Here is a 14547-nt window from a genome sequence, read left to right as displayed (position 1 = left end):
TCTGTGTGATCTGCACACAACAAAGAGCTATGAACATTTTTCAAGTATGTAGGCAATTTGTAGTTCAGTATCACCTACAAAAGTCATTAACTGCCATGTTTTCTGCATGTATTTGCTATAAAAAGTGTCATGCATCACAAAAAAAGTTAGACATTAAAAATTCTTTAAGTTCAAGATTTATAAAAATTCACGTCTACTAGCATAAATTTCAAATATATAGTTCATAAATTTAATCTTCATGTTTGAGACAACTGTCATACAAAAATTCAAGCTAAAACCTCCTCTAAAAAATAATATGAACAAAGCAGACCAATGAAAAATGTGCACCCCCTCAGGATAGTTAAACTTGTGCAAGGCTGTATTTTTAATGAAGCAAAAGGGAAGATTTCATGGGGCAACATTACATTTTATAAATAATTTATGGCTAGTACCAACAAGACAATACACGGTTTAAAGGTGCCAGAAATTTTTCAGCACACACCTGACCACAGAATTTATATTCACTTTTTTAGCTTCCTGGGGTTTTAGTTTTGAAAAGTCCAAATTAAAGAAAAAATACACTTGTGCATAATTTGCTCAAAAACCCAACATTTTAAATTAAAAATAAGCATCCTATAATGCCTACAGTAGGAAAATGTGTTTAGTTGAGTTCATTGTACTGCTGCAGAGATGCATATTTTCAGGATTTATGTTTCTGGGTGAAATCCTGGCCATACTGAAATCAACAGGAGTTTTGCAATTGACTTCAGTGGGGCCAGTATTTCATCACTAGTGCTTATCAATTAGCAGCACACTGCAGCATAGTGTAAAAAGGATCCCTTAGAACTTTTTCTGTGGGAATAGCAGACACCAAAACAGCAATATCTGCCAAATTTGGCAAACATCCTGCACTGGCCCACCAAAATGAAATGATATAGTTTACTCATTCCAACCAATCGGATTTCTTGAGCTTATTGTATGTAGACTAAATTGTTTTCCTTTGTGCAGCGGGTTGGCTTGAGAGCTAAAGAACATGCCAGTTATCTACAGCCAAGTCCCAACCCCAAATGCCTCCTGCATTCTCATCCATCTCAGTGAAATCAGTTGTTTAACTGCATGCGCATTAGACTTCTCTGCACATGTGCAGAATCTGAAAATGTATTATTGTCATAGGGATTTTCTGATTTGCATTGCCTGTAGATGGTGTAGTTTCATAGATTCATTGAGTTTACGGACCAAAGGGAGCAATAGATATAGCCCAGCCTCCTTTATATCACAGGCCATTTGAATTTCACCCAATTGCCCCTATTACTGAGCCAAACAGAACAGGCTGGTTGTTATATCCAATGCTTACAGAAACTGGGGTCTGGATTAAAGTTTGCTAGCTGAGGCTCTACTTCAGTAAGATGGAAGTAATACTTGTAAATAATACCTCAGCCCTAGTAAGATGGAAGTAGTAGGCGAGGAGGAAATAAATTGAGTAAATAGCAATTACTACATTAGTTGCTTTAAGAAAGTTCTCACCTCTTCTTTCCAAGGTGCACAAATAGGAAAAACTGGTGGAGTTTGAAGCACAAGGATATCCAGATAGCAACAGTAGGAGTGTGTTGTATCATTCATATTTGCCTAGGGCTTTACAACCTTTTATTTCAGATGCTGACCTCAGCACATTTATCCACCCTTTTTCATCTTTAGATTTACATGTGCAATGCACTGTGCATGCAGCTATGTTGAAGCTTCAGGTCAGGCAGAATGTAACTGTCTGCTTATTTAGAAGTGGGGTTTTGTTTGTTCATTTTTGAGGCTGTATTTTCCTTTTGCAGTACCGTTTGCACTAGTTTCCAATTAGTTTACAGAGGCAGTTATTCCTCCCTGTGTAATACCATGGCAGCAGAGGCTCTCAATAACAGACTTCATGTTTGAATGGAAGTCTTGTGGCAGACATACTGTCTGATGGGTTCAACTCTGGAAGGTGTTTTCTCCCTTTTTCTGACAGTCTAAATTTGCTGGCCTTTAAGGTCATGCTGCAAAGCTTCTCTTACCAGATTACATATGTGGGGGAGGATAAGGGTTGCTGACTGGATGAAGAGAGAGTTAATCTGCATGTTAAACATATTTGTACATTGACCCAATCTATATAGGCTTAAAATATTATACACATGCCTAGAGCAAGGTGCATTTTAAATTTCAATATGAAATACAGAAAACAATTCAATGTAACAGCCTTAATAGGAAGATTTATACATCTACATGCAGCATCCACATACCATATTTGCATAAATCTTACAGTTTGAAGACAAAAAATGAAAGTCAAAATTTGTTTTACCTGGAGACTAGGATGACAGCCAAAGTCCAGTAAAGTCTTCACAACTTGTAAATGACCTTTGTTAACAGCAATATGAAGTGGAGTCTGTCTGCGTTTGTTGCGAGCATTCAAATCTGCACTGCCTCTGTGCAAAACCTCTATCACAGCACCTTCATCTCCAAAAGCTGCATGGTGAACAGCCCTGTCTCCATCTTTGTCCTAAAGTGTAAACACTGACTTGAAACAAATTCCGTTTGTACTACACAATTATAAAAAGCTTACTTCAAAATGATCAATTAAGGGATCTTTATTGCATTTCCACAATTAAGAGAAAAAGCTGTCCATGGCACCACTCAAACACTCAGCTAATCTGTATGAAATTAGTTCAAAACCGATCAAGCCCCAGCAACAGAAGCTGAACACACATCTATGTGCAATATGCAATGATCAAGGAAGAAAACAAATATTACCTACATCACACAACTAGTGGGCTGTCACTTATCTACAATATCTATATACAGTAAAAGCTTTGTTATCCAGCATGTTGAGGGAATGGGGGGTGCCGGTTAGTCAAAAATTCTGCTTAACTAAGAATTATACTTACCAATGGAGGGAGGGAGTTTGGGCGCGGGAGGGGGAGCAGGCTCTGGGAGGAAATTTGGATGCAGGAGGGGGCTCAGAACAGGGGGCTGGAGCACGGGAGGGGTTTTGGGGTGCCGGATCTGGGTGGCGTTCACCTCTGGTGGCTACCCACAAGCAGTGCCATGTCCCTACTGCTCCTAGGCGGAGGCACGGCCAGGCAGCTCTGCGCAATACTTCTGCCCCAGGCGCTGCCCCCGCAGCTCCCGGCCAATGGGAGCTCCAGAGCCAGCGCTCGGGGTGGACGGGGCAGCGCACAGAGCCCCTGTGGTCGTTCCTCCGCCTAGGAGCAGCAGGGACATGTCGCCGCTTCCAGGGAGCCACACAGAGTCACGTAGGGAGCCTGCCGGCCCTGTGCCAACCGGACTTTTAATGGATATCAAAAATGCCGGTTTCTAGAGCTTTCTGGTTGGTAAAGTGCCAGATAACACAGCTTTTACTGTAGCTATTAAAGTCTTCCAAGAAAAGTCAGGATAAACTTTTTGTCAAGTTAATAAAAAAAAAAAAACCCAAATTCTATAGGGATGAGCCTAGAATTAGAGAGAAGCTGAAAAAAAGGATAGATGAATACAGAACTAAAAGGATATTTTAAGACTGTCTTTTAAAGAAGGGTTAAATTGACAAACAAGAGTTAAAGGATTGCAATACTACATTTATACAAAAAAAGATTAAATGAACCCTTTGGTGGGCATATAAATATAAACTCTTTACAATTAGTGACAATTATATATGAAGATAGCTTATATTCCAATATACAAATCTGGATGCTATACAAATGAGCAATAGCTAAATAAAATTAACAGGATTGTTGTATTTTTTGAATCTCAAGATGTGCGCAAAGTGCAATATTTCAATATGTTACTATACACTAGCTTACTGACACTTGGAAAATATCAAGGATGATAAATAGTAAATATTTTTTTTCATAAAAGGTTCCTCTGGATTCCACTATAGCTGTCTTCAGAACAGTTTGATTTATAAAACCAAATTTTTTCCCCCACAAACAATCTGTGGCTTTAAAAAGTTTAAAATTATTTAGATTATATAAAACATTTAAATAGTTCACAGATTAAAACATGTCTTTATGTAAAGGGACGGACAGTAAGTTGGTATGATCAGACTAGTTGCCAATAGGATATGAAAAGTCAAATTTGCACTCTCAAAGAACATTTAAAAAACAAAATGATGAAAATCCATACTTAAGCCAAACCACCAAAAGACAGATGTCTGGTAACCTAAAAGTGTCCCTTTCTGTCTCGGTATTAGAAATATTTAAATTTACAAGATTTCCATTGAAGAAAGCAGCAACCTTCAAAGACATTGTTAAAACCCTTGTGTATTTTTTGTTCATAATGCTTCCAAATTGTCTTCCACAGATAAAGTTCATTCTCATCCACTAGTAATGGATCAAGAAAAAGAAGAGTCACAAAGTCTAAGCACAGTCCAGAAGGAAAGTGTTCTCCTGTATTTCTTGGCCACTGATAATGTTCCAGCATGGTATTCAGGATCACTGTCCTGAAGGAGGCTCTGTATAGTTTGACATTACTGGTGATTAAAGATGTCATGGCACATTTTGTAAGACTAAGTGTTAAAGATGAATGAAATTTCAACTTGGGTAATTACATTCTGCCTCTCTAAATTTCCCTTGCATTTTCAGTTGCATACCGTGATTGTCTTCAACTCGCATCTTGAATTGTTGTATAGCATTGTAGTGTTGTGTTAGCTGCTGCATTTCATTCCAGAGTGTTTTCTTTCATTGGGAAGAGAAGCTATTCCTATTCATACTTGTTTACAATCTGCAAACTGCTCTGGGATCCACCAGAATGAAATATTATATATAACTGTATGAAACATTTAAGTAATTTTAAGTACTTTTCAATACTATGTTAATGAAGTAAGCTATTATTTTTCCCCCATTTAATTTCCATAGCCAAAAGACTGAACTTAAAGACTACTGAATCATTAAAATAAACGCAGGTGCTTTTATTTTAAAAGTGTGGACATCCAGATATATATGTGCATTATTTCTAGAACTAACTTCAGTAAGTTGTTACTCTAGGGAAAAAATACCAAACCGCATATTTTCTATACAGCAGAATCTTAACTGTACTACCTAGAGCTGCCAAAAAGCTAGCTAAGAAGTTGTCCCAAGTAAAAGGGGCCTTAAAAAAAAAAAATCCAAACATTAAAATTAAAAAAAAAAAACTTTATTGAACAAATATTTATAATATTTTATCGATTTTTAAAATATTTATTCAATAACTTCTGCAGAAAGACTAGAATGCTAACACTAGGGTGACCAGATGTCCTGATTTTGGGGGCTTTTTCTTATATAGGCACCTATTACCCCTCACCCCCGTCCCGATTTTTTACACTTGCTATCTGGTCACCCTAGCTAACACCCAGATAAGCATTTGAGCCCTATATTACTAATCAAATGCATCCTGATTAAGTGGCATTGTTACATATTGTCCTGATTAAGCATAAGTCATCACTGTTCAGTATCCGGTTAAATCAGTTCCCAGGGGAGACAACACAACGAAGTAGCCACCCCAAGTGAGCATGTCCTAAGTGCAATTCTATCTGTGTTCCTTACCATCCAACCCCTCACCCCATGACCCAAAGTCAGTTTTTTAACACTCCCGTTCTCTATTCAATCTAGGGTTGCCAATTTTCTAATCGCAGAAAACTGAACACCCTTGCCCCGCCCCCTGCTCATTCCCCGAGGCTCTGCCCCCGCTCACTCCATCCCCCCTCCCTTCGTCGCTCTCTCCCCCCACCCTCACTCATTCATTTTCACTGGGCTGAGGCAGGGGGTTGGGGTGTGGGTGCGGGCTCCCGGGTGGGGCCAGAAATGAGGGGTTTGGAGTGCAGGAAGGGGGCTCTAGGCTGGGGTCAAAGGATTCAGAATATGGGAGAGGGCTCCGGGCTGAGGCAGGGGGTTGGGATGTGGGAGGGGGTACGGGCTCTGGGCTGGGGGTGCAGGCTCTGGGGTGGGGCCAGAAATGAGGGGTTCAGGGTGCGGGGGGGGCAGGCTGGGGTAGGGGGTTGGGGTGGAGGAGGTGAGGGGTGCAGGCTCCATGTGGCTCCCAGGAAGCAGCTGGCATGTCCCTACGGCTCCTAGGGGGAAGGGCAGCTACGGGGGCTCTAAGCCCTGCCCCCGCCCACAGGCACCGCCCATTGGCCACGGTTCCCTGGGTCTTGCTGAACTCTAGCTTCCCACTCAGCCGCTCCCTGATCCTTGCCGCAATACTCTCTTTAGGAGTTTCCCCACCAGTCTTCCTCGTTGCACCTCTCCCCATACACACCGTTACAGCCAGCTGTAGCAGCAACCTCCAGCACCCCCCCCCCCCCCCCCCCCACCCCCGCAGCTCCTCTGCTTGAACAGTCCCAGTGGAGAGCATATCAAAGCTCCATCTCTGACCCAACAGTTCACTTGTTCAGCAGCTTAATCCAGCTCTCAAGTAGAGTAGGATATATATGATTTTCAGACAACTGTTCTTCAGTAATCTGATTCAGAAAGTCAGATCATGGCAAGCAAGTACCTTTTAAAAGGCAAGCCATTTGTCCCACTCAACAAGCCAACATTTCCAAAGAAAATTCAACTTTGGGAATATAAATGAGAAATTTCAGTTGTCTTCCTTCTCTCACCCCTCCATAGATTTTTAGTACAGTTCTGTGGTACTTTTGTACAATTTTACAAGTATTTAATACATATGAATTAAATAAGACAAAATGTTTAAATAAGACCTGAATATACTTTTTAAGATAAATTTCTTCTATACCCAAAGATGAACAGGACTGAAAATGATTTCAGAGCATTTTGCATAGTATTAAATAACTAAGCAGGTATTTAACCTTAGTTCTCATGAACAATCATTCTGAAAAACACGAAAAAATTCCTTCATCTTGCATGAAAAAAATAAAATGGAAGCAAAGCTGTTCTAGAGCAATTCTTGCCAAGTTACTACGTCTTCTTTAACTCAAACCTACTTTACTTTCAGTATGTGAAACCCTCTCTACACTGTATGATGTATGCATAATAAGAAAAGTATCTACTTTGGAGAATGCACTACCAGCTGCCTGTTTTGTCTGCATCCCACATGCAAAGGGCTGGCCTTGTGCTGCTTCCCATTCACATGAATGAAAGGAAGTTAGGAAGCGCCTCATCCAGCACATTCACACAAGATGGTGTATCCTATACAAATGTATCATTAATCTTTATGCTGCCAGAATCAGTTATGTAATTTTGGTATAAAACAATTCATAGTGTTTAAGGAATCAGGCCCTAAGAAATTCAACATTTAGGCTGTGCTTCCTTCCTACTTCATTTTTATTATTTGTATTATCATAAAGTCTAGGAGCTTTAGTCATGGATCAGGACCCCACTGTGCTAGGTACTTTGAAATGTAACAAACTGTGAACCTCAAGTGATCCTGCATTCAGGGAATGTAGTTTCACCCCCTGAATAACACTGAAAAAAATCAACGAGAAAAAGGCAATGCAGTATGTGAAAACACTTGCCTGTGCTAAAAGAAATACACGATGAACACTATTGTAGTGGAGTTCAATTACCTCTCTATAAAGACTTCACTCCATTAGGCAGAAAGATTCTACAAAGAATTTAAGAATTTAATGTATTTTATCCCTCAGAGATTTTTCCCCTTTAGATGAGGGAGACAGTGTGTGGAGAAAATGTAGAAACATTTCTCACATATTTGTGCACAATAATCCTACACATAGTAACAAATGGCATAATGTTTATTAAAACATACATCCCTGGATTTTATTAGCCAACCAATATGACTCAGCCAAACTAAATTCTGTGTAATTATGTAGAAGTAATATAGTACTAAAGACTCCAGTGAAAATGTTCAATAAATGACACTAGCTAAACTGCTAATCTCAAGAGAAGGATTATTTTCCCTTACAAAACAGATGACAGAATTAGCTGAGGAGCCATCTTGGTCACTCAGACCAACAGGAAAACAAAACTACTTTCTCTCTTTTCAGAAGATCTCAAAATGCTTTACAAATATTAACTGATGGCATGAAATGCAATTAATAAGGTAAGAAACACCATCTTTTAACAAAAGAGAATGCTAATGCAGAGAAATCAAGAAGTCAGTTAGCCAACAAGGAATAGAACCCAGATCTCATGACCCCCAGCCTTAATCACAATATGATCCTCCCTCACACACACTGAGCAAGAGAGTCATGTTGCCATGAAAAATTTTCAGTTTAATTTTTTTTAAAAGCTCATAAAAGATATCACTGCACATAAATTCACTGCTGCTGTCCATTGACCACTAACTTTTTTATATTTTAAAAGTCCACAGATCTTAAACTAAGAGCACTCCGTTAGGAAGACTGGCCACCCTCACCCCTAACTTGATCCTGCCACCAATGTGGAACAGTGGTTATGAAAAGATAGGTGACATAGAACCTCTTGAGACCACTGATGGTTTGGCATCACTATCCCTCTCAAAAAAGTATTATTTTATTCAAAATTACTTTTACATCTCTGGTGTAATTGGGATTGCAATAATCATCCCGACAGGTAAAGGAGTAAAAAAAGAAAGGCAAAAGTTATACTTAAAACGCTTCAGCGACACCGCTGCACCACTACAGCGACAGGCATAGGTAATTCACCTCCTCAAGAGGCAATATAATTCTTCTGTTAATCTAGCACTGTCTACATGAGGACTTAAATCAGCTTAACTACACCACTCAGGGGGTGTGGATTTTTCACACCCCTGACTGATGTAGTTAAACTGACCTAATTTTATCACGTAAACCAGGCCTAAGAATGTAATATTGCCTTAGGACACAAAAAGCATCAAGAGAATGACTTAAGTGAGTGCAGTGCAGAAGATAAAATGCATCTGACCCCCAAAAATATGGAAGCGATTAATAGATGTAGTGGTAGAAATGAACTAGAAAATGTAATTGTGACATATCAGTATTAAAACTTAGTAGTTAACAAAAACAGGCATATTTTAAATTAAATTACCTCCGCTTCCACATCCACGTTCTGTTTCAGAAGTAATTTCAAAATGTCAACATGTCCATTCTGACTGGCTGCTTGCATAGCTGTGTGTCCAGCACACTGCCCATTCACCTGAAAGTATATTAAGAACGTGAAGTTAAATTACAGTGTACATCAATATATACACATGCATATCCGATATTTACTACCAATAATATCAGCAAATATCCATGTTCTAAAAACTGTTTATTGTGAAACTTTCATTTCACCTGCACTCTGCCTACTAAATCATCTCCATCAGGGCTAACATACCAAATATCTGAGCAGCTTTCAAATCTCTACACTTCTTATTCATTAACAAGAATGAAGAAATAATGTCATTCTGATTTTTACATATGTCAAAGTTTAATATTAAATTGCTAGCTTGAAGATTTTAGTCAGGCTGCTGCAAAGGTGGACTTTTGAAGAGAATCAGATTTCTTGGAAGGGAATCAGTTGTGTTCTGCAGAATTTATTTTCCCCCTAATTTATGGTAGGGGACTTACAGACATGCATGTACACTCCTTTTTATTGTTTGTATAAATCTGAATTAATTTAACATTCAAATTAACGTTTAAGGCCAACGTTTAAGATGTCCAACCTTTGGACGTCAAAAGCAAATGAATTAAAAAGAAAATATGTATTTGATTGGGAACTGAAACACATTCTGAACCAAGCTGAGCCCTATGATTCTGAAGTGTTTTGACTATAGGGAGGAGGAAGAAGCTTCTCCACTGTGCTGCAAGAACATCAGGAAGAACAAGCTAGCAGCTCGATTGGCTCAGCAGTCTAGGGAAGTGCCTAGATGAGGATGGTTCTCCCTACACCACAAAGCCACCTAGGAGATAAGAGAAGTTAAGGACAACCACCATTTATGACTACTCAATTCTCTACCTCAGCCCTACTTAGAATAGCTTGAAGGCTGCTCTAATTCATGCCAAATGGCATATGGTACAAAAAAATATGTTCACTGTGAATGGCTGCAACACAGTGGCTTCTAACCCCTCCCCCACTTCCTGAGGCTGTGGAAGAGAGGCACAGGAATCAGCTATGCCAACTCTCTGCACACGGGGGATTCATCCATGCAAGGGGAATCCCTAGCAGAGGATTTGGGATTTCTTGTATTTCCTGTGCGTTAGAAGTCACACACAAAAAGACACTCACATCCACATCCGGTCTCTTTAGCAAATCTTCCACTTTAGCTACATCTCCATTAGCAGCAGCTTTAACAAGTTCTTCGTTGAGGTCCCCAGATTCTTGTGTTTCGAACAGTTTCTTCAAAAGTTGGGACAATCTCTCTACAGATATCAAACAAAGCATGTAAGATCACAACTCCAAACAGAGAACAACAAATTTGGCTGTTTTTTCTATCTGAAGAGACTTACACAAGTAGTCATTCAGTTTATCACTTAGTACAACACCTCAGCACTACAAAGCTCTAACTCACTGACATCAGTTTCTCATCAGTTGAGAAACTTCAAATTTACTCAAAGATGATCAGTTTCACTCTACAGTTAGGATTCCTGCCTGAGTGGTTTTGACAATACAAATAGATGGGACTGAAACAGGAAAAATGTTATAGATTTACAGGCCAGTATATTGGATTTCTGCTTTTTTAGAGGAAGTTAATTAAAAATACAGACTTTCCTCCAGGGCTTTACACACAAAGTGACGTGCCAGACGTATAGATCATCTTACAGCTGCTGCAGCCCTACAGTATCTCTCACAGGAAATTCATATGTATTAGGGAAACTTAACTTAGCATTCAACAATAGGAGACAATGGGAGAAAGTATGAGAGCTACCCAGAATGTTTTTGTGGCATCAAAGCCAAATATGACGAGGAAAGGAGACTCAAGGTGTGCCCAAAGAGGAAAGCACAGGTTTATTAATAAAGAAGTTTCTCAGAAGTCCATCTCGAAATAAAGAACAGTATGAAAAAGATAGATTGAGTATGTCTATTCTTCCTGCCTCATAATTAAGGTTAAAATTTTGTCACTGTTATTTTTAGTAAAAGTCACGGGTCGTGGGCAATAAACAAAAATTCACAGACCTGTCTGTGACTTTTACTTAAAAAAAAAAGGGGGGGGAGGGGTTGCATAACTGTGGGGGAAAGGGGACTAACAGCTCCAGACCCCTCCCCGCCCCCGGCACCAGGCTGAAGCTGAAAATGTCATGGAGGTCTCTGAAAGTCACAGAATCCATTTTACATCTTTACCTCGCTCCCACCTATCGTCTCTTAACTGTAAGCTTTTGGAGCAGAGACTATTATATATGTTTGCAGTGCCTAGCACAATGGGACTCCAATCCTGACTCAGGGCCTTTAGGCACTATTTCTTTGTATTCTGATAAACAGTGCTTTAGATTTTTAGCTAATAGAGGTGAAGATTACACTTTTTTTGAGAAGCAGTTTATCCCACATCTGCCTACTATACAATTCCTTGTACTTTCCTCTGAAGCAAGATACTGGACTAGATGGACAACAGGCACGATCCAGCACGGAAATTCTTCTGCAATGGGAGTTTTCCCCAGCCCTCAGAAGGAACTTCTTTCCTGGAGATTATTATTCTTGCTTCATATAGGCGTCATACCAATATTTATCACCAATTTTTTAAGTTTACACAATTTTATTTATCAAAACCACACATTCCTAAATAGTACGCAAACTTACCACCAGATGCATTGCTTATAGCTGATCCTGCTGATGCCACCTTTGAGACAGCTGCTGGATTGTATGTCCAAGAGGTCCCACAAACCTCTACCTTTAAGTCACTGTCTGAATAAATCTGCTGGACCCGGCCAACTTTACCTAAAGTCTGTATTGAGGAAAAGAAAGATCAAGTAAAGATATTTAGATGTTAACATATTACAGCATATGGACAGTTTTATAAAGTAAAAGGGTTTCTGAAACTCCACTTTAATATCAGTAACACCTTCACCTTAATTCTAACAGGCTGAGGTATAGGCTAGGCAGATTGTTAAACTGAGTCTACATTGCTATTAAGTAGGGCTTTCCACAGAATTATACTAGCTCAATTTAGCTAATTCAACTGAAAAAAAGTATTTTTTCCCCCTAGTCTAGACAAGGTCTAAAACTCCAATAATTTGAAGGTTCAACCACTTCCAAGTGTAATTAAAAATACCATACCAACTAGGGTGACCAGACGTCCTGATTTTATCGGAACTGTCCCGATATTTGCTTGTTTGTCTCATGTCCCAACCGATGTGCAGTCGGAACACTGGATAAACAAGCAATTTTGCCCTTCCGGAAGGGCTCTCGCCGCCCCCCCCCCCGACTCCACCCCCTCCTTCCCCCATTTGCTCCCTCCCCAAATCCCCGCCCTGGCCCCGCCTCTTCCCCAAGCATGTGGCATTCCTCCTCCCTCCCAGGCTTGCTGCTGTAAGGGCGGGGGTGGTGTCCGGCTTCCAGTTCCTGGAGCTGGTGAGTACGGGCACCGGGCGGGCAAGGGGGGCTGGCAAGGGGGCTGCTCCCCCGGGAGGGAGACGGGGGGGGGGGGTCCGGACCCCGGCAGTGGCAGGGGAGAGCAGCTCGGGGCCGCACAAGTGGCCATGTAAAGTTTATCGGCTCGAGGGGGACCCCGGCCGGTGTCGTCACACTGGCTCCACGCCCCTGTAGGGGGGTAGCGTCCCCGCCCCGTGCCAGCATGTTGCGCCAGCCGCCACAGGCCAGGTAAGGAGCCGAGTCCCCCCTTCATCCTGGCTCCTCAGCTGAGCCCCACGTCGCCCTCCTGGGGGAGCAGCCCCCTTGCCAGCCCCCCTTGCCCGCCCGGTGCCGGAGCTCATACTCACCAGCTCCATCCCTCCAGGCTTGCGCCGCCATTACAGCTGCAAGCCTGGGAGGGAGGAGGAATGCCGCTCAGTTGAGGAGCCAGGACGAGGGGGGAGGTGGGACTCAGCTCCTTACCTGGCCTGCGGCAGCCGGCGCAACATGCTGGCACGGGGCAGGGACGCTACCCCCCTACAGGGCAGGGCGAGGAGCCGGCCGGGGTCCCCCCCAGCCGATAAACTTTACATGCCCACTCGCGCGGCCCTGAGCCGCTCTCCCCCGCCGCTGCCGGGGTCCGGAGCCCCGCTCCTCTCACTCCAGCAGCTCCTTCCCCGCGGGGCGGCGGGACATGCCGCATGTGCCTGGGGCCCTAGGGGGGGCGGCGGGCAGCAGCCGCTGTGCGGCTGGGGCCTGCTAATTCCCCTGGCACCTGCAGAACGGCCTTTTTTTTTGGGTGGTGGTTTTTTTTTTTCCGCCCCCCGCATCCCGATATTTCCTGTCAGTGATCTGGTCACCCTAATACCAACATACCATTGTGTGTACACACATACTTACAGGGAGCATTGCTTCAGCCCATTCTCCATGACCTCTTTGAAGAAGCTTGATTCGTTCTAAATCATAACAAACTTGAACAAGGTCACCCACTTGAAACTGTGAGGTACCTCCTTCTGCACCTTGAGCAGCATCTCCACTTCGGACAACATTAGCTTTGGTGAGAACAGCTGGATTAAATGTCCACCTAGAAAATAATGTATTTCAAATTAATTATCTTTTCTTTTTTAATATAAAAAGTGGGTGCTATATTTTAAAAGGTTACTTGTTGCCTAAAGTTGTGCTTTTGTGCCCAGAAATTTTTGTGATTGGACACTATGGCTTAGCTGCTGTTAATCACTTTCCCCATAAATTTCCACTTAGTTTATCAGCGGGAGGTTGCAAGGGTAATCTTCCGAGAGGTGCACCTGAAGCAGTCAGAACGTTCCCATGGTTGGTTCTTGCGGCCTGAGGGTAAAAGCTGCCAGCCATATAATGGCAGCTGTGTAGTGACTGGGGTTTTGGTTTGTTTGCTTGGGAGGAGGAGGGGGGAGGGTGGGAGAAGAGGATGGACTCATCAACTAGGGCAGGGATTAGTGGCCTGAGAGTCTGGCATTCCTCTCAAAATACAGTAAGGAAAGGGAAGGACTCAGGATAACTGATATGGATGGATTGCTCTGGCAAGAATTGATAGGGAAAGGAGAGGGGTTGGAATCTAAATACAGGGTTTTTCTTCTTTCCTCAGAGACGAGGTTGGACAGATAGGAAAATCCTATTTCAAGTAGATATATGGCCTGCAGCCAGAAATTTGGTTAAACTATTTTGATTTGTACCATGCAATGTATTGGTTTGTGTGCACTTACTTTTTTTTATGCTAATTTATATTAAAAAAAACAGCACATGACTAAGAGTATGGCTACACTTGCGAGTTTGAGCGCATTAAAGCAGCCCAGTGCGCTCTAACTCACAACCCGTCCGAACTGGCAAGGCACTTAGAGCGCTCTGACTCCGCGGCTAGAGTGCTCCTGGTACTCCACCTCGGCAAGTGGAATAACGTTTGATGTGCCCCCGCTGGAGCGCCGCGGCGCCAGTGTGGACGCCCTGGTCTATTAATGCGTTCTGATTGGCCTCCAGAAGTGTCCCACAATGCCTGTTCTAGCCACTCTGGTCATCAGTTTGAACTCTACTGCCCTGCCCTCAGGTGACCAACCGTCAGACCCGCCCTTTAAATTCTCTGGGAATTTTGAAAATCCCCTTCCTGTTTGCTCAGCCAGGCGTG

At 42.1% G+C, this 14547-nt stretch overlaps 1 protein-coding gene across 1 annotated transcript in view; it reads right to left on the bottom strand.

Moving 5' to 3' along the window:
• MIB1 (mindbomb E3 ubiquitin protein ligase 1) overlaps nt 1-14547 on the bottom strand; it is a 116537-nt gene that overhangs the window by 73271 nt on the left and 28719 nt on the right. The window contains exons 7-11 of the mRNA XM_026661557.2: nt 13293-13476; nt 11622-11766; nt 10116-10249; nt 8937-9044; nt 2306-2503 (exon numbers count right to left, since the gene is read on the bottom strand). Of these exons, the coding sequence (XP_026517342.1) occupies nt 2306-2503; nt 8937-9044; nt 10116-10249; nt 11622-11766; nt 13293-13476 (769 nt within the window). The remainder of the gene's footprint in view (nt 1-2305; nt 2504-8936; nt 9045-10115; nt 10250-11621; nt 11767-13292; nt 13477-14547) is intronic.

Source organism: Terrapene carolina, unplaced genomic scaffold, assembly GCF_002925995.2.
Source record: "Terrapene carolina triunguis isolate 2854851 unplaced genomic scaffold, T_m_triunguis-2.0 Scaffold58, whole genome shotgun sequence".
Taxonomy (NCBI): Eukaryota; Metazoa; Chordata; order Testudines; family Emydidae; genus Terrapene; species Terrapene triunguis.
This window is presented reverse-complemented; position numbering and strand designations above follow the sequence as displayed.